Source organism: Takifugu rubripes, chromosome 6 (genome assembly GCF_901000725.2).
Source record: "Takifugu rubripes chromosome 6, fTakRub1.2, whole genome shotgun sequence".
Classification (NCBI taxonomy): Eukaryota; Metazoa; Chordata; class Actinopteri; order Tetraodontiformes; family Tetraodontidae; genus Takifugu; species Takifugu rubripes.
The window spans coordinates 11251781-11277090 of NC_042290.1; the positions used below are offsets into that span (position 1 = coordinate 11251781).

The following is a 25310-nucleotide window of genomic DNA, read 5'->3' on the forward strand; positions in this document are numbered from 1 at the left end:
TACACTCTCACAATTGGAGATGAAATTGTCAATGATTTACATAAAAATGTTTTTAATAAAAAGATTCAATGTAGTTAATGTTCAAAACTGGAGAGATTCTTATTTTCCCTCTTTGAGTGCGACCAAACCTTGATACAAGATCTGTCCTCTCCTGTTGTGACTACAGTGAAAAGTATCTGCTGTCACTGGATGAAATATCTGTTTACCAGCGAGGGACTGAACCAGCTCACACCTCTAAAAGAGGAGGATCATTTCTGTCCAAATGTTCAGGTTTTACCTAAATAAATGTATCAACCTGAAAAATGGTTCAGATCTCAGTTTTCAGCAGCAGATTTTATGATCTTTTTTTTTTTTTTTTTTTTACATAAAGTTGTTCACCTGAAAACATTGTGCAACTGAAGGTTATTTATATTTAGTGTTCTGGAAAAGCTTTCCTTTAATTTGAGGTAACATTAAGTCTAATAAAATACACATTATTGGACTGAGATTAGGTCATTTAAGAAGAAAAATGTGACAAATTGGGGGCAAAACTGAAAACTGTCACTGATACAGGACATTTAGGAGATTTATGATGTTTCTGGTTTTCAAACTCAAGTATTTGGTCCATTTCAAAATGCCCTAATTTACTGTAAAGCTAAAACTGTTTTGTGGAGGATTTACAGTTTACAACAGGCCTGAGACTGAACCGCAAACCTTCAAGATCACAAAACACAAGATTTCAATTAATTCAGCAGTTTCTTTATTGAAGAATGGAGTTGATCATCTGATTTCTGAGCCAATTCCTTCACTTTAAATGTACTTTGAAATACATTTCCGCCACGGAACCAAAACTCAACTGAAATAAACCAATATCATCTTTATTCCCTTTAAAAGGTCACAGAAATCTTGACATTAAACTCATGAAATGGCTTCAGTGGATTCCCTCCACATGCGTTAGAACCAGCAGTGGTGGTTGAGCCCCAGTCTGAAAACAGGAAAAGGAGCCAGTTTCATGGCGAACGCTCCGGATCTGTGGCCTTTAATCAAACGCAGATGCCGTTATCTCATTAGCCGATATTCTCTCCACTTTAATCTGCACATGAAAAGCGGCCCCGGCCGGCTCTGCTGACATGTTGGGTTTCATTTGCTCCGTGCAGCCAGATAGCTGCAGAAGCACCACCGTCCCCCATTCCACACATTCCAGGATTTCCCAGCAAGCATTGCAAGCAAGCCTAAACAAGTCACGTTCTTCACTCGGGGTGAATTTCACACAGTGGAGTGGCTGAGGTCTCCTTCAGGCTTCGCTCCCGTCTGCAGCCGCACGAATACTTCCACCATCTTTGTGAAATGTTTAACTTTTTTGCCAGTGTCTCGCAGGCAAAGGACACGACTTTACACCTCCGCTAGGCTGTGGGGGGGGGGGGGGGGGGGGGGGGGGGGGGGCTTTTCCCTTTGCCAATAAGGGCTGGTTTCCTCGCGCCGAACGGCTGGACCGTGGTTAAACATTTCCACCCAGAGAGGTCTGCTGACAGTCACGAAAACAAACAAACCTCTTTCCTCTCCGAGCGAACATGAGGCGCGCACGGGAGCACTGACACCTAATCTCAACGCGGAGGAATAAAAGACAGAGAAGAGAAGGCAAAACAAGAGGGCTGGGTGGGGGGAGAAGAGGGCCTTGCCCCCTGCATTCCTCCCAAACCTCCCCTCCCCCCTCGACCTGCCGCTGCCACTGAGGATGCTCAAAAACACACATCAACCCCCGCCTGCTGCTTTCCCTCCCCTCTCCATCTGCTTATTTTACCACCAGCACAGTGAAACAGTGTTTGGTGTGACAACAAAACAACACACAGGTAAAGAAAAACACTGAAAATACACCGGGAAAAAAAACCTGGACATCGGCACAAAAAAAATGGTTGAGGTGCTCCTCCGGACCGGTTCGCTCTGCTCAGCGTTTCTGCGGCTCACTTTACGTAATGAGGCGTGCGCGTGCACACGAGCTCTGGTGTTAATTTAAAAAAAAAAAAAAAACGGTGGGTAAAGTCCCAATCAATACACCATCAAAAGGCACGGAGGGGGATCGATACCACGGAGCGCCTTTCTGAATATTGCCTCGTCCGAGGACGCACGTCTGGTGAAAAGTTTAGGCAGCAGTGATGAGCCGGGGCCCGGGCCCCCGCGTTTAGCCTGAGCCGAGGCCAAATGCTATGACAATACTATTGCACTGCTAGAATGGATGGTACAGTAGTGCAACATTGTCAAAGCAGCTGACCTCAGCATGTGTCAGCACGTGGACGTGGGGACGGCCATTCTCCACTACAAAACGCCAGGTCCCCTGAAACAAGAGGCGGCGTTTGGCCGCAGTCGAGCAAAAAAACATCAAAGTCCCGCTACGCTGAAAGTGGCTTTCTTCGACGTGCAGGCTGAGTGACAGGGCTCATCAGCCAATGCCCTTTTAATATTGCACTGCTCATCTCAGTGTCCAGTGGTGCAACAGAAAAAGGGCAGAGGACAACAACATGGCCTCCGCTGCACGCACGTAAAGCAAACACGCGTGACGTCGACGCGCGGATTCGGTTTCTGACTCGGGGTGCGTTTTAAAGTTTGCAAACTGGCCTGAGCTCACTGTTCCGGCTTCTGCTGTGGCGGTTTGACCAATTAAAGTGATTATTTTAGCAGCAGTTGCAGCCCCGTGGGGGGTAAAAACGAGGATATTATAGCTTAACAATGTAAGTTTACAACAGTGGAGCTAAATGAACTTCCTAAATCAAGCAGCACTGGTCACCCTGGGAGAATGGGAATTTCCCAGCATGTGGGCTCGTGCTATTCTCTCCAGTGAATGACATGCATTCTAATTTGGGGGGAGAACTGGGAGGTTGGAGACAGGGGGGGTGAGGGGGGAACACACTCCCCAAAGAATTCAGGGAACTACAGGCTCGTCATACCTAAAGGATCTTTCATGCTCTCAGACTTCAAAAGGCGTCATCTGTGAGTCAAGTCAAACAGGAAACAATTTAAAAAATAACGAAATAAAGCTCGAAAAACTTTGAAAAAAGTTGCTTTGCCTCCCGCCAGTGCAAACGAAAAAAAAGAAAAGAAAAAAAAAATCCACAAGGCTGCAAGTTTGCACAATCAACGCGCTGTTACACAACAGACCCTACAGGATCTATACCTTAAAGCACGACAGGACGGCGCAGCGGCTCTCTGCAACAGCACGTCGCTCCGCTGCTGCCCACCTTCCCCGGGCGAGGGTGGATTTTACCTGTTCTCCACAGCTTTAGGGTCTCGCCGCCATACATCTGTGAGCGGCCTGTACGCCTCCCTGACGCGAGGAGCGCCGGATCTGCTCTGCGAGCCATTCCTGCCAGCTCACAAGCCCCGCAGCACAACACTGACGACTTGTTAGATTGCACAACAGCCTATAGGTTGCACGAACACACACACGCGCACACACACATGCGTCAGCGCCGTGAAAATGTCCCCCGGGAGCGTCTTTACGCGACGGTAACAGCAGAGGACGCGTCCATCTGCCCAGCAGGCGTCAAAGCCGCGTCCTGGGCAAGTTTTGAGGCGAGATTCCAGATGCGCAGCGCACGGGGACGGACTCAACTCGGCGGCAAATAAACAATCTTGGCGACCATTGCAACTTCCAAGTTTTACGCGCAGAAAATAAGCTTCAACTTACAGCGGACCCACCACCCACCTTCTCCAGAAGCATGAATAGTATCTGGCCAAGGGAGGGACAATCCGTTATAGGCGAGAGAGAGAGAGAGGGAGAGGGAGCGAGAGAGAGAAGGTGGGAAAAAAAGTTGTCCATAAAACAAAGAAAAGCCACCCTCTCCACCAACCCCACCTCGCGCTCCGCGGCTTCGTGGAATCTCTCCGCGGTTCCCGACGGGCTGGAAGCGCATCGGCGTCAACCGCGCGGAGCTGGAAGAGCGAGAGAGGGGGGGGGGACGGCGAGTCTTCCATGTACGCGGCCTCACGGATCCGGACTCCATCTTTGACTACTTGACATTCAGAGGCTGCCAGAGCAAATTCCTCGTTTGCATGCCTCCCGCTGATTGGCCTCTTCTTGCGCTAGTCTTTGCTATATGGCGCGCCATTGGTTTGGTCTCGGCGTGGCCGACGTTTCCAGAGACCTCCGGATTGGCTGCGCGCACAGACGCGTCACCGCGTACGACGAATACCTGATGAAACGTCTCCCATTCACAAATCCCCCCCCCCCCCCCCCCCACCCCGCTCCCTCCCCTCACCTCCCCCACCCCTTCTCCTCTGCTCTATCTGGATACTTGATCACTAATTGTTTGATTTACATTTCGGTGGAAGATAAACTTTGTAACCGGGCTTGTAATCAGCCCCAAAATGGCCTCCGCGGGGACCGCGCCTCACGCGGGATCCTTCCTCGCGCGGGCAGGGTCGATCACATTGGATCGATTTTTACGCGACAGATTTTTTAGTAGAAATATGGACACGTGGGGACACGTTTGGCACCTCGGTCCGGTGCACCGCCCCCCTTAATGCGCAAGTATGATAAAAATGTAGCTTCAAAAAGGGCTTCTGGTGGTAAAAGTAGAACGGACCTGTAGGATCTTGTGCGGGTTCATGGTGGGCTCGGATCATGCGGGGATGGAGGCGGACTCTGCGGGCGCCTCGGTCCCCTCGCGAAGCTTTGATTGACGCACAGAGAAGAGAAGCGGGCTGTGAAATTTGGCATTCCTGGCCAGAGGAGCTGAAATAATGGTATTATCCAGTGGGAGCGGGCCCACTTTTCACTCCCCTTACACCCACCGACTCCGGCCCACTCAGAAGGGATCTGATTGTTCAGCCAGTCGGCAGAAAAAATGTTTGATGTGAAGGCGGGGCGTGATGGATCCGGAGAAGGTCTGGATCAGGGATCCCTCTCAGGCTTAGACGTGTCTGTCACAGCGAACCGACCCTGGACTCCAGAAACCAACGACCGCTTTCTAAAAACACCATTTCCTGATTTTGGAGCTTCAAAAATGATTAACGTTGTTTCTTAAACTAGTTAAACACGCAGAGGAGCAAAAATCACAAAGATGACGTTAGTGGAAGAAAGTAAAACGTGATTTAAGATCATTTTTCTTTTCGTGGTTGTGATTATAAATTTGAGCTTCATTCTAATAAATTAGAGCTGCACCTGGAATTGATTTCAAAATGTAAAATCTTTCATAGAAGGTAAATAATAATCAAACTGTTGACTTTGTGGCTTCACAAATTAAACGCAATTTTTTTTCAAAAAATGAATCAAACGCCAATAATCGATTAGGGGACTTTGGCTGCTTCTTTCTTTAACAGCGGCTGTTTGATCAATTCTGCTCTTTCAAACGTGATGTGAAACACGAGGAATTGTTTTTTTTTAGTTAAACAGAATAAATTTAAAAAGCATACACTGGTGGAGAATCTGTCATTAAAATATCAAACACAGTTAAAACATTTGTCTGCAACATCAGATCGACACATCTCTTTAATTCTTTTGGCTAAAGAATTTGAACAAATGACGTATTTTGTTGAATCCGACTGTGCTCAGTTCAAACAATAATTATTGCTGTTATTTTAAAAGGCTGAAATTCCACAACAATAAATAGAAGCCAATAAAGAAGTCACTGCTGTCATTAAATTGTTCACAATTTTCCATAAAACACATTAAAGCTGTGATTTAAAATGAACATTTGTGGCTCAGGTTTAAAACTGAATTTTCACAAATTAAAATAAAAATGTAGCATTTTACAGATCATACTTTTACACAACTGCACTGGAATTAAATGTGTTTTTCTGCAGATGGTTAAAAAGGCCTAAAATAAAAGCATTAATTCATCAAAAAAACTAATACAATTATTTAAATGCATCCGGTTACTGGTGTGTTTAATTTACACATTCTGTAGTTTTTAAAAAGAATAATGATGAAACATGTTTTGAACAATTAAGGGAATTCCTTGATTGAGTAAATCCGAACTGTTTTTCCATTTTTCTTTAAAACAAATTAATCTGCCATAAAAGCAGGTTTGATTGGGGAAAATAAGACATTTAAACCAGCTGATTGAAAACTGGGAAACAAAAAAAGCTGAAAGGAAATGAAGCGTTTTTTCAGTTCCTGGAAAAACAGATTTAACCGTTCAAATGATCTTGAAGCGAAAGTGGCAGAAAGCAGGACTGACTTTAAACTGCTGCCCCCTCTGAGGTGTCATGTGGGGGGGTGGGGTGGGGTGGGGGGGTGAGGAAGGCCTTTAAAACATGGGAGTTATTGTTCCCTTCTGTTTCTTCCAACCTCCCATCCTCCGAAAACTTACCTCCTTTCTTCCTCTGCCCTTTAACCTCTCCCAACCCCCACCCCTCCATCTCACAGCTCGCTCCACGTCCACCCCCCCCCCACACACACACACACACGCCCACACCCTCCCCCGCCCCCTCCTCTCATCGGCCAAAGACCAAACAGCCGTGATTGATCGTCATTGATAATTTCCCACCAAAACCAGGAGAAAAAGGTTAATGGAGAAGTGTGTTTTTGGAGGAGGGGGAGGGGGAGGAAGAGGAGGAGGGGAAGTGAGTTTTGTGCTTCATCTTGTTCAGTCGGGCAGACCCCACCTCGAGTACCAAGCCCCCTGCACCCTGGCTCTTCTAAAGAGCTCCCCTCCTCCCCCACCTCCTCCCCCCTCTGCCTCCCACTTGAAACAGACTCTATGGACTGCATGCATGACATTCCAGCTGTGTGGGTGGCACAGGCTTTTTTTTACAGCGTCTCCTACAGCACACAGGGCTCCTAAAGCCCAGCAGCCCAGGGGAGCCTCCACCTTCATGGCTCCATCATCCCCAGGCAGGAGCTCAGCTCAGGTCCCCGCTCGCGCCCAGGGTGGGGGGTGGGGGTGGGGGGGAGGGTTAGGGGAGAGGGACCCAGCAAACAGACGTGAAAAAGCCTCAGAAAAACACACCTTCAAAGGTTTAGTCGGTGCTTGCAGGCGTGAGAAGATCAACTTTAACGGACTTTCTCAAGCTCGACTACCACAATTTCAGACCGGCGTGTGTGTTTTTTTTGTGTGACACAGTGGAAAAAACATCTGGGCGTGTTCATAGCTCAGCTTCCTGAATCTTCCCTGAAAGGGTTTCCATGGGTTCAATTAATCTGCACAGATTAGGGCAGCATTCGCCCTCCAACTGGAACCTTCTCCCTGTTGTGTTGACGGAGAGTCCCGGTCGCACCATCGTCAGCTACAGGAGTGGCCAACACACGCCGCTCCTTCGCCCCAATCCAAATCAATTACCCATAATCCCGCAAGATTATCATAAACCTCGACGAAGCTTCAAACCCAACAGATATCGATCCTCAAAGAATGAACCTCGTCCATAACTGGGAGTGAACGACCTGCTTGTTTTTCTGCTTCAACCAGACGAGTGCAGACTCTAAAGGACAAAAAAAAAAAAAAAAGTCGGCCCCATTAACTGAACTTCAGAGGAATTCCTCACTTTACATTCGGAATGCACTTTAGGTCAAAGGGCAAAGGGCCAGAGGGGAATCAACCCGCGCCCAGGCAGGCAGGCCTTATTTAAACAAGCCTGGAATGCCTGGCTGGGAGAGAGAAGAAGAAGAGGAGGAAGACGAAGCAGAGGAAGAGGAGGAAGGGGAAAGAACCTCTCTGCCATTAACGTGAGCAGGGGCCCCCGCCAATAAATACCAGCACTTTTTAAATTACCTGCAGAGGCTGATTTCATGTGCTACTGACTTGGACTTTTATGGGCAGTTTTTCCTGTGTGTGGAGTCACACTGATGTCAATTAAATCTGTTTAATGTAACAGGATCCACCCTCAAAACAGCCATGTTACGTCTCATTTATGCAGCTTTAATTGAAGGAAAAGGGGCCTTTTGCTTCATTTCACTGAAGTCTTTTAGTGTTTCAACCTGAAGTTGACTTTAACTTTTCTTCTTTGTTGTGGAGGTTGATCAATAATTGATTTTCACATGATCATGGATGTTTTTTTAAAGGATTTAATGTTTTTAAAGCATCAACATTATTATGTTATTTACAGGCTAGATTTTTCATTTGATTCAGAATGGCAAAATATAAAGGATAAAAGGTTCAAATTCCTCTTTTCTCTTCAGGCAGATCAATCACCTGAATATTGGTCATTTCAGGATCAAGAGATGAGGAACCTTAAAGACAATATTTAGGTCAATCTTTCGAAAATAACCTTGAAATATTATGATTTTAATCAAACCAATCACTAAAAACCGGATTGCTTTTGAGGCATTAAAGATCCTAAAAAGCAATAGATCTGTATTTTGAATTTTAAATTGTTTAGATTATTATACTTTCTTTAAACCTTATTATGCGATGTACAGTTTTCAACATTTAATATTAGAAATTATACTTTAAACCTAAAAGCAGAAGGTTTAAACTTGACTGTTTTAGCTTCTGGCTTGTCAAAGCTGCCCTCTCACCTGCCTGTCTGTAATTAAATGATCAATAAGAGAAAATACTCTTTTTAACTTATCAAACATTGAAAATAAATATATGAATTATTATTACACTTTTTTTGAGACAATAAACAAATAAAACTGACCCTGAATAAATGTGTTATCTTCAAAAAGAGGAATTCCACGTTAGAAGTCAACTCTAGTGGTTTCATGACTAACTGTGAATAAACTGATTAAACACTTAAATCCAACTGATTAATCACTTAATTCCAACTAATTAATCACTTAAACCCACCCATGCATATGATGCTAGTGTGATGATACCCTTTTAGTATTGTAGTGTTAAAGGTTATGTGTTATGTTAGTTTTGTGCATTTCCCCTCCCTCCCCAGTCTGCATCAGTGGGAAGGACGTGGAAATAGTCCCATCTTACAGGTTCCTGGGTGTTCAGCTGGACAATAAACTGGAGTGGTCCACAAACACCGATGCTGTCTACAAGAAGGCCATGAGCAGACTCTATTTCCTCAGGAGACTCAGGTCCTTCAGTGTTTGCAGCAGGATGCTCCACATGTTCTACCAGTCTGTTATGGCTAGTACCATCTTCTTTGCTGCAGTGTGCTGGGGTGCAGGCATTAAAGCAAAGGATGCCAACAGACTCAACAAACTCATCAAAAAGGCAGGGTCTGTTGTTGGCTGTAGACTTGATAACTTGGACGAGGTGGTGAGGGACAGGATGGTGTTGAAACTGCGGACAATCATGGACAGTCCCTCCCACCCCCTCCATAACACAGTGGACAAACTGAGGAGCAGCTTCAGCAACAGACTCCTGCAGCCTCGCTGCTCTAAGGAACGGTACAGGAAGTCATTCCTGCCGTCCGCCATTAAACTGTACAATTCACTCAAACCAACTCAACAATAATTGTGTAATGTTTATGTTGTAATTTTATTTCTAATTTATTCTATATTTATGTATATATGCTTATAATATGTATATATTATATTATGTATATATTATATATATGCTTATAATATATGCTGTATATATGCTTATAACATTCTAATCTATCTGTATTTATTTTTTTCTGTCTCTTTACTCTGCATTCGCTGCTACTATAATTCAATTTCCCCACGGGGATGAATAAAGTCCATCTTAATCTTAATCTTAATCTTAATTTCTATTTATATGGTTTGAAAGCTTGGACCCCTCTGGTCTTGTTGAGGCTGCCCTCTTACCTGCCTGTCTGTAAATTAAGGATCAATAGAGAGAAAAAAACTTTGAATCTGAAAACACAGAATTGCAGAGGTACAGGAGATCCTTCTTAATACAATAAGATAGTTTAACCCTAAAAAGAAACATTTCTGTTTTTACAGGTTGTTTTTCTCTTAAGTCAATTATTTAATTTGATAATCTTATTGATGAAAGCACACTTGTTCAGTGGACAAAAGTTTGGGAAAAAAATTGATGAATCAAGCTTAAAAAGATGATAAGTCACACATCTAAAGCTTCTTTTACTTATTCCATTTACAGTTTTTAGTTTACATCAAAACTGTTTAAATTGTAAGTCTGTGCTCCTGCAGGTTCAGGCTGACTGCAGTTGCCCTTTCACCTGCCTGTGTGTAATTTCAGCATCAAAAGAAGAGGAGCCTACCTTTAAACCTCCGAGCACAGAACATCCTCTCCATTTTTAGGACCACATTGTCAAAATGTCTTCCTGGCTTGCTACAATCCCCATGGCCGTGCTGGAATTCTGACCACTTCATGCCTTCAAAGCTGCCGGCTCGTTCCCGGCCTGACCAATAGATGGAAAAGGGTGGACCCTGCCTGCCTTGACCCTGCTGACCCCCACCCTGCCATCCAGGCTGTTCCCAACCCCCCCCAACCATCCATCTCATGCACTGATCCAGTGAACGAGGTGTCAGTTTCACAGATGTTGCAGAAATTATTGATGAGGCCAGAACATCACTGGATCTAAAAAGGCCCAACGTCAGGTTCTCGGCGCCATCTGCCACATTTTCCATTTCCTGCTCTTTATCCTTGATTCTGCTCACCCAAATGCAGCTGATGCCCCCGCCCTTGTCATTTTATCTCACTGTTGGCAGTGATTGGCTAAAGTGAAGCTAAAGGCCTCCACCTCTCAATAGCATTCATACTACAGGTCTGTCACTGAGGCGGCCATTTTCCCCTCCACAACACGTGACCCCACCTCTCTGGCGCCGTGCATGAACCAATTATCTCGTGTTGCGGGCCTCTTTGCCCAATCAATCAATTACGCTTTAATCACAGATCCTCCTGAAAATATAAGCGTTTGAAACTCATCTGTGTGCTGGTTTTCATCTGAAGAGAGCTGCCAGGAATAAAGCCGTCTTCTAACATCATAAACGAACAGTTTATAATCCCGGGCGGAAGAACCTGTTCCGCTAATTTGTGCTGTGTCGCCCTCTGCTGGCCAAAACCAGGTACTCGAGCTTTCTGTGTAATAAGTAGAGATTGGAATGTAAAATATTTGTTTTGACGGTAAATAATTACCTAAACCGACGTAAAGGCGAATTATATTGTGCTAGAAAAATACAAGCTACTAAATAAAAACGATTTGATCTCATTTTCTAGTTCAAATGAAATGTTTAAGCATTGTATGCATCTCTAAAAGATTCCTAGCAAATTATAGACTATTAAATCTGCTAAAATACATCAAGTAGTGAAGTCAAAGTTCAAGAAAAGAGTCCAGAGTTACAGTTAGAGTCATGTTTATTTACAGCAGAATCCTGAAACAGGGGGACAGAGTTTAAAAGTTTTAGACGAAGCGCTTCAGGATTCATGTTTCACTACACAGTTCTTAAGTTATTTATTCACCAGTTTCTATACAGAATCCATTCAGCCATAATATGAATCCGGCAGATCCCGGGTCTGCTGGAGGGCAGGAGAGGTGGAATTAAAAAAAACCAACAACCTAAGAAACAATTAAAAAAAAAAAAAAAAAAAAAAACCAAAAGGGGGATAAAAAGAAATCTTTATTCTATATATAAAAAAATCTGTTATCACCATGATCATCTTCAATCATTTATGCATGTACATATACACACATTTAAGTATATAAATCTATAGATCTTCTCACCGTGTCCATTGCCAGGTGAAAAGGGGTTTGTGGTTCCATGTTTAGACCAGAGGAGGCCAGGGCTGACCACAGGCAGTCCTTCCTGACCAGCAGTCGTTATCGCCGACACCTCCGGCGAGCTCTTTGGCTCCGGCGCCTCCGTGCCGGTCGCCGGAGCCCTCCGAGCAACGATTCACTGTACACTGAACATGCATGGCCAGACGGCAGTTAAAAAAAAACAACCCCAAAGAGAACAAAAAGGCCAGTAAACTGCATCATCCCCGCACGCCTGCGTCTCCCCCAGTTCCAGAACACGTTAAATATAAACCGACAAGCACCACGGAAACAGGACGACGTAAACGGAGGACCGGCAGGGACCGGGTGGCGACGACTGGGGGCCGCTTTTGTTTTCCGATGCCCGTTTTCGCCATCCGAAGGACACGAAGGACTTCCTCCCCACACACGCAGCCTTTTTCAGTAACTAATAAACTCGCGTCACAGAACATCTCCATGTTCCACCTCAGCCTCGCCTCCGGCTGTCGCAATAGTCGCGCATTTCCACGGTGGAAACAATTCAAGCGGGGGTCCTCAAACTGATCCCACGTTCGCCGATTTCCAACAAAAACAGACCTTTATGTTCTGGGCCAGATTCCCGCTGGGGATTCTGGGAATTTGAGTTCAGAGGAAACCTGACTATTGTCACTGCTCACTGTGCTTGTAAATTCAAATTAAAACCAAGTAAAGCAGCCTTTCTCTCGCTCTCATACACACACACGCACGCACAACAAACCTTTACATCCACCAGCCATGGGTCAAAAAAAAAAAGAAAAAAAAAAAAAAAGACTTGAAATAATGTTTAGAAAACTAACTGCCAAAAGGTGGTCGAAAGGGACCAAAACTTGGAGCTTGGCTGGCTTCAGTTTCGCCTGTTTTTTTCTTCTTTTTTTTTTTTTTTTACATGCTCCCCGACACAAACACAATCTCAAGATACTGCAAATACACATATATACAAATGGAAGCGGCCCCCTCCGACGCCGACAGGGGGCGGGGGCAGCTCCATGATTTATAATGCTTTTCTGTATATGCCAAGAATAAAACCTTTCTAAATAAAATACATAAGTTGTCTGTGAGGGAGGGGATGAGCAGGGCGGGGGGGCCACCAGAGGACATCAGAATGGAACCACTGTGGTTGTGATGACCGGGGGGGGGGGGGGTCCTCTGATGTGCTGCTCCTCGTGTGCCACTGTAACTGTCTGCCACTTCCCATTTGTGTGAACTGTTCCGTAGCAATAATATTAATAATTATAACGACCACGACGATGCTAAAAAAATATATATAAACCACAGCCGCGTCTCGCAGCCCCAAGTCCACGGGGATGGGGGGGGGGGCTGGCCCTCCAGTTCATCTGAGGCAGAAAAGAAAATGATGCAAGAAAAAAAAGAAGGAAAAGACAAGTGAGACCTGACGGAAGGAGAGGAAATGAGTTCAACAACAGGAGAGTGGAAAAGGAAAAAAGGGGAGAGGGGAGGTGGGGGGGCAGCAGAGGCAGGACGTGGGATAATGAAGAGGAAGTGGAGATGAGGCGCGTTGGGGGCGTTGGGATCCACACGCCGGCATCCTTTCGGAGGGGTTTCACAGGCGGAAAAGCATGAACGAGTGATGACGACACGGCCTCACTGTGAGCGCGCCCTCTCTCCTTCCCTCTACGGAAAGGTCAAAGATCCGCAGTCCTCCCCACGCTGGTCCTGCTGTCCCAGGGGTGCATCATACCTCCAGAAAGCGAGAGCTGCTGGACTTGGTGTGGAAAGGTTCGGACCACATACGCCGCAGGTCGCCCTGGAAACAGCAGACATGTCAAAACAAGGCTCTTTACCCCCTCTCGAGCTGTTTGGGGGGACAGTGAGAGCACCTTCAGGTAGGCCATGGTGAGCAGAGGCAGAAGGGTGAAGGGCACCAGGTAGAGCAGAGCCGGCTGGGCGGCGCGGTGGATCCTGGAGGCCACGGTGGCGGTCAGCAGCCCTGCGCACAATCCCATCACAACTCAAAACCACTGGCACAAACAGCGATCCCGACGCTCACAACCCCCCATCTCCAGCACCACTCACCGACAAAGTAGCCGATTAGAGTGCAGTGGAAATACGAGACGCGCTGCATGCGCCCCGGCATGTTCCCGGGTCCCGGGACTTCCCCGTTCGCTTGTTTCTTGTAGTTGTCATAACGCAGGACGAAGCATAAGAGCAGCCCCGGCATCACGATATCTCCGATTCCCAGCATTGAGAAGTGACTTCCTGTAGAGCTGTGCAGACGAAGAGAAGAAGAGTGTAGTGAAAGAGTTGATTTATACTGCACCTACTAACGCCTGTGTAATGAACCAGCGTAGATCGGCCACCAGGGGGCGACAAACACGGCATTTCACACTGGCCAGACTAAACCGCCTCCGAAGTTCAGGATAATTATGCCGCAAGTCTATAACAAGACTCTGCTCTAGTGAAGAGCTCCACCTTCCAGAGAGTGGACGCTGTTCCATTCACTGAGACAAAAGAAGCTGGAGGTAGCTCCGATTGGCTTCTATCCTTAGAGGAATGTTGAGGGAAGAAGTGGAATTCTGGAGCTGTTTGCATTCCTACAGCCTGTCAGTCTAGAAATACTGACTTCATTTCACCCTCCGCCGAACAAGAAATGTCTCAAACATCGTGATAAAGTCGCACGGCTGAGCCGATGGAGAAACTGGAGCCGAAGGTGATCGAAGAGCCCGAAGGGGCACTTCTGCCTTCACGATGGTCGTACCTGGGAAAGACCAATTTGCCTGGTAAGGAGAGGCGAGGGACGTCACGGCCCATCCCTGGCCCCAGGTGCAGCTTCCTGGACAGAACATCGATGGGGTTCTCGGCGGGTTGGGTGGCAACTTTGACCATCACGTTGCTGTTGAAAATATAGGCCGAGAAGAACACCTGAGGGAGGAGAAGACGACGCGAGAGCACGTTTAGTTCCCATACGAATGCTGCGGCTTTGATTTGATCAGAACCCCCCCGGCGCTGCGTTATACACTCTGCTCTATCAGTTTAATTTAGGGAAATACACCCTGCAGTACAGCCGAATGGAAGCGGGCCTCTTCCTCCTCCAGTGAGAGTGGACCGCACTCATATTAAAGTCATCACTCAGGAGAGGCGGCGTCTCCTCCACTCTCAAGCCCTTAAGTGGCTCGGGCTTTGTTGCTCTGAGCTCTGAGTTACTGATCCAGACAAGATATGGCTAATAAACCGGACCAGGCACAAATGGCTCTAATATCTCAGAGGAAACAATAATGCTCACTTTATTCTGGAAATCTAATCTGGCTTTTGTCAGGTTAACAGTTTTATTCCTCTGCTGGAATTAAGTGGTGACAAAGCGGACGGTGATTATTTTATATGGAGCCTGACGGCTGGAACGTGCACGACCCGCGTGCCGGTCCTCATCTCACCCAGAACACGTCGTAGATGAGCAACCCCGACAGCAGCAGGCACGACACCTTCAGACTGGGCAGCCGCACGAAGGCGATCATGGCCACGCACAGGCCCATGGCCAACGCTGTGGAGGAGAGGGAGACGCTGGTTAGGAGCGCGACAGGAGCCGATAAACCGGGCGGGTTCGTGCTTTCCCGACGTACCGTCCATGAGGAGCCAGTGCCCGGTCAGAACCCAGATCAGCACCAGCAGGACGGAAAGAGAGAAGGAGAGGAGCTCGGCCAGGGTGAAGCGTCCGCAGCAGCCGAAGGAAATCCTGCAGGCAGACAGGCGTCAGTGCTCCGTTCACAACCCGACACCACAACAAACATCAGGCCCATACAGACGTGCACGGGCCACCGGCTGGGATCACCCCTTTAGGTTCGGAGCAAACGGTGTTGGGCTTTTAGAAGAAATGAGAAGTGATTGTAACGGTAGAAAATCAGGCTATTTATTCAGAGCAGAGCTGCTTTCAGAGGGTCCCGCTGGTCCCAGAACAGTTAGATCGGCTCTGTGGGTGCTGGCTGAAGAAAAACCGTGGCAACGTGGCGCCAGGTGGAACTTAATCTGACCCACGGTGACAAGAATCCCACTTGGAAAGTTTTATTTAATGAATAAATTAACTTGTAATTGGGTTTGGGCGGCGTTTGGACGTTACACGCTGCAGGATCCAGAATCCACACTATCGATTTCTGGTCTTGCTCTCTCACTTCTCCCTTAATTGGCAGCAGAGTGGCTCTTTTGTTTGGTAGCGTCACATGGCTGCTGTGGGCGTTGAAGCCACGCAGGTCAGGCCGGCTCCGGTACTGACTCAGGCTGCACGTGGGTACGAAAAAGCGTGACTAAAAGCTTTTACACCGTCACGAGCCGCATAAATATACATTCAATGCACCACTTGCCACTTCCTCTCTGACGCAAGAGCCCCTTTTCAGGCGGTTGCTAATTAAAAGAGAGGTAATTTCCCGCAGATGACCAAATCACACGCTTATTAAAGGGTCTCTAGTGCAGCCGGCAGCGCGGTACCGAGCAGCCGGATCACCTTTTCAAACAGAAAAAGCCATTAAAGTGTGTTGCCTTACTTGTTCTGGGGGGAGCAGGGCCTGGTCAGGTACTGGCACATTGGCAGCAGGAGGAACGCGAACGCAATTGTTGCGAGAACTGAGGAGGAGAACAAAGCCCAGCAGTGAGACCTGGAATGCCGCCCGTCTGCTTAATGAGTGGGCTAATTGCTTTTCACAATAACGAGCGAGCACGAGTGCCGTCTTATTGATCAGAGGCCTGTGTCCTGTGATGCTGCTGCGCTCACCTGCGGTGCAGATGGTGAAGACCACCTGTACCGAGTCGAAGAAAAAGAACATGACTAGCAGGGAGACGGAGGCTCCGATGGGCAGGAAGAGGGCCTGCGTGGAGTCTATGGTCTGAATACCTGCAGAAGGGTCAGAGATCAGCGGGGAATCGCATCACGTGCACGTGCACGTGCGACAGCACCTGAAACACTCACTGTTGTTCGTGTTGCCGTTGTTGAACGCCCCCGTTGCCGTGGGGTTCCCGTCTTTATCCTTCTCCTGGTTCTCACAGTCCATGTTTAATGACCTGCAGGACGGGAGAGGGCACGGCTGAGTGCAACCACGACGCCATCAGCGCCTCGTTAAAGGCTCTGTAGCGAGCGTGAAGGCGGCCGCAGGGTTTAGGCCTGAAAGCTCAGCGTTTAAAAGTGTCACATCAAGCCACGTTTGATGATCAAGAAAACAGAGGAAATGTTGTAATTGCTCTCCACTCTGGCTCCATGTGATGCTCCTGCTGCACATGGCAAACATTTGTGCACCAGTTTCTCACAACTTGGGCCAAAAGTGCCACAAAATGAACACTGTCGACACACTAAACAGCTGGCCTTCAACGTCAACTCAAATTTAGCTTCCAGCAATCAGAGAAACACCGAACTTGCTGCTTTCAAATGAAGCAAATAAGAAATGAAATGAAGCCCAATTACTGAAGTGATTAGACAGGAAGAACTGGGCGCGTTAGCTCAGCGCTGTTAGCATCGAGGCGCTAAGCCCGATGGTTTCAAACCTAATCAGCTGATCCTGCTGCTCACAGACACACTCTGGACCCTCGGCTCCGCTGTGAAGGAGTGTTTGTGTGTGTGTGTGTGTGTGTGTGTGTGTGTGTGTGTGTGTGTGTGATACTGAACTCACCTGAAGCTGCCATAGACGATGAGAAGGATGGAGATGAGGAAGGTGGACACCTGGCTGGAGTCAACTAGGGAGTAAGCCCTGCAGAGAAGGGAGGGAGGAGACGTCAGCCACAGCAGGGACGGTCCAGCACAACTTCCGTTAGCGGAGAGAGCCGAGCTCCCGTTTCCGTGGCGACCCACGCGCGTTAGCCTCACAAATGTCACATGCTCCCCCGCCACCTCCTCTTTAGGCCAGCTCACACGCGTGCACCCATTTCAACCTCTGAACACGGCCGCGTTATTTCCGACCGCGCCGCCTTTCAACATTTAAAAACTTCCTGCAGATTCCGGAGAGGCTTTGCTGTACATCGGCAGTAGTAATGTGAGATTATCCGACATCCCTAAAATCCCCCCATAACCCAGTCATTTTGCTAACGGACAGACGTCGGCTCCCACGACCTCCTCGGAGGGGGCGGATCTTCCCAGGAAGGCCTGAAAGACGTCCGCCTCTGGATTCAGTGCCGCAGCCGCTCCTCCCGGAATGGCGGAGGTTTACGATCCAGATTCTACTCTGTAATCAATTCAGATTCACACAAACCATCGGGTTGAAATCAGAATAGAGCTAGTTTCCGCAGCTCTTTCTGGATTATTTTTATATCGCCCGGCTGCGGAAGCCAGCGGGATTCCAGGGGAATTTCAGTCACGACCGCCAACCGGTCCTTCTCCTTTCACTACTCCAAGATGTCGGAGTTAACGCAGGAAGACGTGAAGGCTTTATTCTCCTCACGCCCTCACCCTGCGCTGGATAACGGTCACCATGAGTTGGGGTTGACCTTTGAGCCCAATGACATAATTTAGGGTCACATGACCCAGCAGGGTCTGGAGGAAGCTGTGACGTCCTCTTCAGTCCTCTGGAAAGGTGGGAAAAAGGTGACGAAGCTTCTCATCTGCAGGCCGATGCTGCGTTTCAGGACCAGCCTGGGGCAGGAGCAGGAGCAGGGGCAGGGGCAAGAGCAGGGGCAGGGGCAGGGGCAGGAGCAGGAGCAGGGGTGGGAGCAGGAGCAGGGGCAGGAGCAGGGGCAGGGACAGGGGCAGGGGCAGGAGCAGGAGCAGGAGCAGGGGCGGGAGCAGGAGCAGGAGCAGGGGCAGGAGCAGGAGCAGGAGCAGGAGCAGGGGCAGGAGCAGGAGCAGGGGTGGGAGCAGGAGCAGGAGCAGGGGCAGGGGCAGGGGCAGGAGCAGGAGCAGGAGCAGGGGCAGGAGCAGGAGCAGGGGCGGGAGCAGGGGCAGGAGCAGGAGCAGGGGTGGGAGCAGGAGCAGGAGCAGGGGCAGGAGCAGGGGCAGGAGCAGGAGCAGGAGCAGGAGCAGGAGCAGGAGCAGGGGCAGGAGCAGGAGCAGGAGCAGGGGCAGGAAAGCTGTCCCGGCTCTGTCGCAGATCAAATTTCAAGTGTCCTAACGAGGCCCAACACATCTATTAGTCATGAGCTCCTCTATTCAGACGAGTGAGTGACTGATATTGTTTCAGTTGCGTGAACACAATAACGGTGAATCTGACTCGGCCCCGTCTCGCTGCACTCTGAGCTACATTTACCGCCGCCGCCCTTCAGTGAACGGTAAATTGAATATTTTAGGCTCAGATGCTGCCAAATAGAGCCTTGTTTGGGTTTTCAGACGTTATATTTACATCACGTTGGGCTGTTTTAATAGGTGCTTTTATTTTGAAAACCAGAAGGCGAGTTTTCAGGCGGATTGTTCAGGATAAAACTGTTAAAACACACATGAAATGACTCAAAGGTGTCTGGGGGTGGGGGGCGGGGGGGTAATGAGTCGTTCACTGTGGAAACAGGACACTGGGACGCTGCTGCACGTGCGCTGGCACAATAGAGGCCCGCGGGCTTCAGCGCCGACATCTGCTCAACGCGTCGCATCAGGACAGGCGAATCCTTCTCAGATACACGGTGTAAACTTGGGAGAACGTGGGCCGGTTCCTCCCCACACAGGCTGGGAATGATGTCACTACCCCCCCCGCCGACACAGCCACTGCACAGTTCCATCCATCACGGGCCTAATTCATATTCTAGCATTGAGCTGCTGCGTCTGAATTCCGTGCACAGAAGCCTGCAGAACATGGGTGAGATAGATGAATGGAACATTTAAAAACAAAATACAAGCCCGGACTGTTGAGGCCTGGACGGAGGCCCAAGGCGCCATAAGACATCCTTGTTCCCTGACAGACTGGGGTTTTCAACAACAATTCCAAAACCGTCCCCCATTAAAACCAGTTGAATGCATGACTTGACCACTAAGGCCTCGGGTCAGCTGGCCTAAAAATGAACTTCTGCGGATGAGACGCGTCTTTTAAATCCTCAAACGGGACCGGATCCTCCCCGTGCTTGTATGTTGATATTAACCTGCAGCTCCTTGGTACAAAACCACGTGCGCGGAGCGCAAACGTGCTCGGCCCCGGCAGGGACCGCCGAGGCGTGACGCTGCCCCAGCCCCCACCGGGCTCCGCCAGCACACGCAAACCCAGCGTTAGCGCTGTAACCCAACCCAGTTGGACCCAGTCAACCGTCACTGCTCTGGAACCTTCCTTTATTCAACGGACAATATTTACCGACGGGCGCCATCAGCGCGCAGACGTGGGCGGAACCCGCCCGCCAGAGGTTAGAACCTGCAGAGCGGGGCGGAGACGGCTGAGGCAGAACTAAAAACCCTGGGATTGATAAGGCTCTCACAGCAGATGGGCCCGCCGGGTGCGTCGTCAGCATTAGCGCGCGGCTCCTCGGCTGAATGCTAATCTGAGCAGGAGCTTCTGTTCTGGAGAGGAGCAACAGGTGCGGCGCTAATCCGCCGGGTTCCGGCAGCAACGGCGGGCTGGTTCCCCCCCCCCCCCCACCCCCCACTTGCGCCCATTTGAAGCAAGGAAACACAGGAAGGAGCTTAAAGCCGCTAACTGGTGGGGACCTTGTGCTGACCTGGCCACAGGGGTTCACGTGAGGCTAATTCAGGGCCTGCTGGTAAACAGGCGCGGCGGGCGCAGAAACAATGGCGCGTTTGGACGGAAGATCTCAACCACAATGTGTCCGCTTTTACTCCACGGATGCTGATGTTGCATTGTTGCAGTGCCGACATCAGCCTCGCTCGACAGCTGCTGCTGTAAATGCCCCCAAACGTGTGTAAATGCCCCCAAACATGTGTAAATGCACCTAAACATGTGTGTAAATGCCCCCAAACATGTGTAAATGCCCCCAAACATGTGTGAATGCACCTAAACATGTGTGTAAATGCCCCCAAACATGTGTAAATGCACCTAAACATGTGTGTAAATGCCCCCAAACATGTGTAAATGCACCCAAACATGTGTGTAAATGCACCCAAACATGTGTAAATGCCCCCAAACATGTGTAAATGCCCCCAAACATGTGTAAATGCACCTAAACATGTGTGTAAATGCCCCCAAACATGTGTAAATGCCCCCAAACATGTGTGTAAATGCACCCAAACATGTGTAAATGCACCCAAACATGTGTAAATGCACCCAAACATGTGTGAATGCCCCCAAACATGTGTAAATGCACCTAAACATGTGTGTAAATGCACCCAAACATGTGTAAATGCACCCAAACATGTGTGTAAATGCACCCAAACATGTGTAAATGCACCCAAACATGTGTAAATGCACCCAAACATGTGTGTAAATGCCCCCAAACATGTGTGAATGCCCCCACTGTGAGCAGAAAGGAGCCACAACACAACACTTTCTCTTCCTCCTCATTAGCACACGCATGCAAATACACGCTAGCCGAGATCGGCACGAGCGCGTCTGCTCATCTTGGCGTGCACTTTGGCCCTCTCGCTTCGAGCGCTGGCAGATGCGCTCGTGAGGAAGAGAAAGAGGAAGAAAGCCTTCGCGAAAGAGACGCCACAGTGAGCCGGCTCGAACTGAGGCGGCGCCGCGCGTTGACCCGTGCTGCTGTTGGTCCTCTGAAGGGTCCAGACGTACAGCAGGACGTGGATCCAGCATTCAGCCTAAATCCTCACACACACACTCACACACACCTCCTTTAGTGATGAAGTGTTTGCCTTGTGTGATTCAATGCTGTAAGAGTCCAACTGTCCTCACAAAGGACATAAACTGTCCAAGCAAGCTTGACTAGTCCATGTGTGTGTGTGTGTGTGTGTAAGCCTCTGGAATGAGCAAAACTGTGTTTCTTTGTTCCGGTTGAAAGAAACAGTTTGTGCTGAGCCTGAATTAATAAGTTCAACAGCCTGTGTTTAACATTTAACAAGTCCTACAACTTTCAAACAAAAGAATTTAAAATGAGGAATAACTTCAGGACGGAAACCTGGTTATTCCGGGGATCTTTTCTGCAGCCTCCTGACTGGAACAATGCTCACCTGATCCCCGAGGGATTGACGTAACCCCCCCCGGGGCTGCGGGCGTTTTCTCCGGGGCATCTGCTCACTCAGAAACCCTTCCACCTCTCTTCAACCCCCCCCCCCCCCCCCGTTATTCCGGAGAGGGCAACCTTCGGGTGGCACAGAGACTGTGGGGCAGACCTGCAAAGATTCCCCATTCCACCGGATTCATCCATCCCAATCGAGCCAAAGCAGGTGCGGAGGAGCCCAACGGCCTCTTTAACGGCTGCTGGTCGCATGCAAATGTCCACAAAGCCATAAAATCGGAGAGTCTATCTTTGGGACGAGCTCAGAGACGCCTGAACCCACAATTTAGCCACAGCCGTGGAGCTCCCGCCTGTTTCTGGGGCTTTTTTTACTGACATAATTACACACTTGCTGACAACACACTTTTCAAACACTTATTTTTAAAAAAAAGGCAGAGATTTTTAATGGCTTCCTTAAAACATTATCAGAGGTATAAATCATTAATCAACCCGCGCCATTAGAAAACAGGAGCAACAGCCATAAAACAAGTTAATTTTGTAGCCCTGGGCTCTCCGACAGTGAACACATCACACAAACTTCAGGGAGGGGGAGGGAGAGGGATCGATGATCCCACTCCCGGAAAACAGTTTTTTCCAATACAGAACCTCCGGCTGCAAGTTTGGGTCTCTCAGCATGCAGATGGGAAGCGTCAATATGAGGCATTTAAAAAGCAGAAGTGTCAGAAAATACAGGGAGTGAAGGCAGGAGACAGGTTGACAGGACGCTGCATCAGGATATCCACAGCTAGAAGCCTCCTAAGTCAGCTGCAGAGCTCCTGCGATAAAAGGAGCATCGTTGAACCTGCATCCCACCAAAAGGCCTCCACTCAAGCCAAACCTCCATTCAACGCACCGAGCTGCAGCCGTCGAACCTCCCCCCGGTTTAGCGAGCACACAAACATCCCTCCGTCGACCTTATAGAGGTTTTAGCGTTCGCGACGGACTGTCACGGTGCCAATCGCTGTTAAAAATGGGATTTGGGGACACGACGGTGACGCCAGACGGCTAGCATGCTAGCTCGGACCTTTGTTGTTGTGCAGAGGGGTCGACGACGCCGCAGCCCGTCCGGCCAGCTAACGCGTTGACCCAGCGAACCTCCATCACGGTCGCTCCCCACCCTCACACGGTGCAAAAGTCACGGTAATCGGACAGCAAGTCCGGACAATATACGCCAAAATGTCACCCGCTGCCAGGCTAGCGTTAAACCACCGAGCTCAGCGAACCGTTAGGCTGGGCTCTTTACGTCCCCGCGGCCGCAAACGCTCGTACAAACGGCAGCATCGGTCAGAAATACCGCCGGGTTGACCCGAACGTGTAAACCAAACCGAACCAGGCAGGGGTGAAAGGCTTTAGCACAGCATGAGTGGGTGAAGCTGGTTAGCTTCTGCTCGCTAACCGACCAGCTCGAGTTAGCAGTTAGCATGATCGCAGCTGCAGGGGGGGGGGGACAAAAATAGACGTGGATCGAAAGAAAGGTTGACATCAATCGGCCACAAATGCGCATCGGTGCCCGAACGTGACGAGCCGAGCAGAAACGGGAGATGCCAGCGGCGAAAAAACGGGCCGTCCGGCGCCCCATAGCAGCCAGGCTCGGCAGTAGCCGCGGCTAGCATCAGGATAATCGGCAGCGCGACGCCTGTACGCACTCACCAAGACGAGTAGCCCTGCTCCGCCATGTCGACCAAAACACTGGGTTCCGTGACTGGGGCCAACAGATTCGGGTCCCGGTGCCAAGCCGTGAGGACCTCGCCGAGCTTTGCCGCTTATCCTTCACAATCCGACGTCCTAGCAGCGACTTCTAGGTGACGACATGGCGATACATCCCGGCGACAGCTAGCAGCCACTAGCTGAATCTGCTGCGGTTGAACGGGGAATGGTGGTTCGGCGGACAGAGACAAAGCACCCCGAGAAAAAAAAAAACCCCACAATGGTGTTAATTTCGTCGCTTTCGCTCACGTCCCGCTGCCACCCCCAGCAGAGAGGGCTCGCTGTCCGACGCTGCTACACCCTCCGGGGATCCATATTCGGCGGCTCCGGGAGAAGAGGCGATATTCCCCAAGTCTGTTATGGAAAACGTTGAGCTTTGTTTTCAATGGCGAGTCCGCGGGAGCGCGCAGCACCAGCCTGCCGTGGAGCTTGAGCACTGGGACGTGCACGAGAGCCCCTTCAGATGGCTGCCGCGCAGCCTCACATGCACGGTTGATGACCGCAAGGAAGAATTAATTCCCCGTTATTGTCGCAATCGCGCAGTTATTTATTTAACGTGACGAGGAAGCGGCGGTCGCGCGGCCTTTGCACACATTCAGATGTTATCGATAATTTAAAAAAATAAATAAATAATAGTGATCAAAATGGACCGGCTGCTTCGACGACACGGCTTTTCTCTCCGATTATAGACTAAATGAATCTGTGTCATTAGTCAAACCCAAATGTATGTCAAGAAGATCAAACGAAAATGAAAGCCTGGGTGTTTGTGGCGCCCCCTCCGGTGGACGAGCGCCACTACCGCCAGTAAGCTGTGTGGGATCAGCTCCTCTCCTGCTGTTTACCATAAACACAATCCGTTTCTCCTCCACAGAAACGCTTATCAGGAGCCTTTGGATGAACCCTGTGTCCTAAACAGGTCTGACTGAGCTCTGAGCTCCAGGTAAAGGTCATTTTCAGAGGTGCAGGAGGGGGGTCAGGGCTGCTCAGTGGCTCTGATTAGCTACCATGACGTTGTTTTTGTCATCATCTTGTACTTCTGCTCAGATTTGGGATCTCACGCAGCACAAATATGACCCGTTCCGTCCCATCACATCATCACTTTGCAGCCTTGATTTCCCCTCACTCACTGCCACCTGCTGGGCGGGGGGTGTACTGCAGTTACATGTCAACGGTCAAAACGTTTAAACGTAATCTATTTATGCGGTTTAAGGCTTAAAAGCTAATGTCCCCATGATGAAAAAATAAGATATGATAAGGAGGACCTTACAATGGCTTTGATCCATCAATTTAACTGTCGAAAATCCTTTTGAAATCCGGGGAAATTGCCGTAATATTTAACATCCAATAGAAAAGAAACAGCACGAGGAAAACTTTGCTTCTGCCAGACCAGGCTGTTTTTTGCCCCCATATAAAGATGGCATTAGGGTTTAGAAAGGGCTCAGCGGGATTCCCTCCAGACGCAGAATATGCGGATTACCAAAGTCTGCAGAGCTGCTGTTCTGCCAGATTATTCCCAAGCTGCTCTCGGTGACCGAGCCTGTCTGGCGATACATCTGAGCAGAATTCCACAAACTGGAAGAAATTCATAAGAATGGATCCATGACGTCACGGCGGCTGTTGGTCACAAGTGAAGTCTGCACTGAATATTTATTACAGCTGGAAGATGAGTCGAATTCAACAGGACAGGCGCATTGGAATCCTCGGATCAGCACCATCCAACACACCCCCACACTGAAGATCAGAGGAAAATAAGATTAGATTATTGGCAGCAAGTGGATTTAAAGAAGGTTCTTAAATCCGGGGCGCAGCTTTTATCCTCTCATTCAAAATTCAAGTTACAGATAATATAGCCATTAAATTTAGAATAACTTTTAAAACCCTTCTTTTGACCTACAAGGTCGTCAGAGGCCTAGCTCCATCCTACCTGGAGGAGCTAGTGACACCTTATCAGCCCAATAGACCGCTCCGCTCTCAGAATGCTGGTCTACTTGTGGTCCCCAGAG

General features: G+C 49.0%; 1 protein-coding gene and 2 non-coding genes across 3 annotated transcripts; all 3 read right to left on the minus strand.

The window, feature by feature from the left end:
- Positions 1-2178: 2178 nt before the first annotated feature.
- On the minus strand, positions 2179-2246 carry mir301 (microRNA mir-301). Its single transcript, NR_105326.1, has one exon. It is a non-coding gene; the product is annotated as a microRNA mir-301 (primary transcript).
- A 171-nt stretch (positions 2247-2417) lies between these two features.
- mir130 (microRNA mir-130) lies at positions 2418-2496 on the minus strand. Its single transcript, NR_105327.1, has one exon. It is a non-coding gene; the product is annotated as a microRNA mir-130 (primary transcript).
- Positions 2497-11135: 8639 nt separating this feature from the next.
- On the minus strand, positions 11136-24056 carry sppl3 (signal peptide peptidase 3). The gene is made up of 11 exons (XM_029837483.1): positions 23251-24056; positions 17178-17255; positions 16484-16575; positions 16289-16408; positions 16062-16140; positions 15147-15259; positions 14961-15067; positions 14288-14451; positions 13606-13796; positions 13410-13519; positions 11136-13336 (listed from the first exon to the last, which is right to left on the minus strand). Exons 1-11 carry the CDS (start codon positions 23274-23276, stop codon positions 13265-13267), a joined length of 1152 nt encoding a protein of 383 aa, XP_029693343.1. The 5' UTR covers positions 23277-24056; the 3' UTR covers positions 11136-13264.
- Between the last annotated feature and the right edge of the window lie 1254 nt (positions 24057-25310).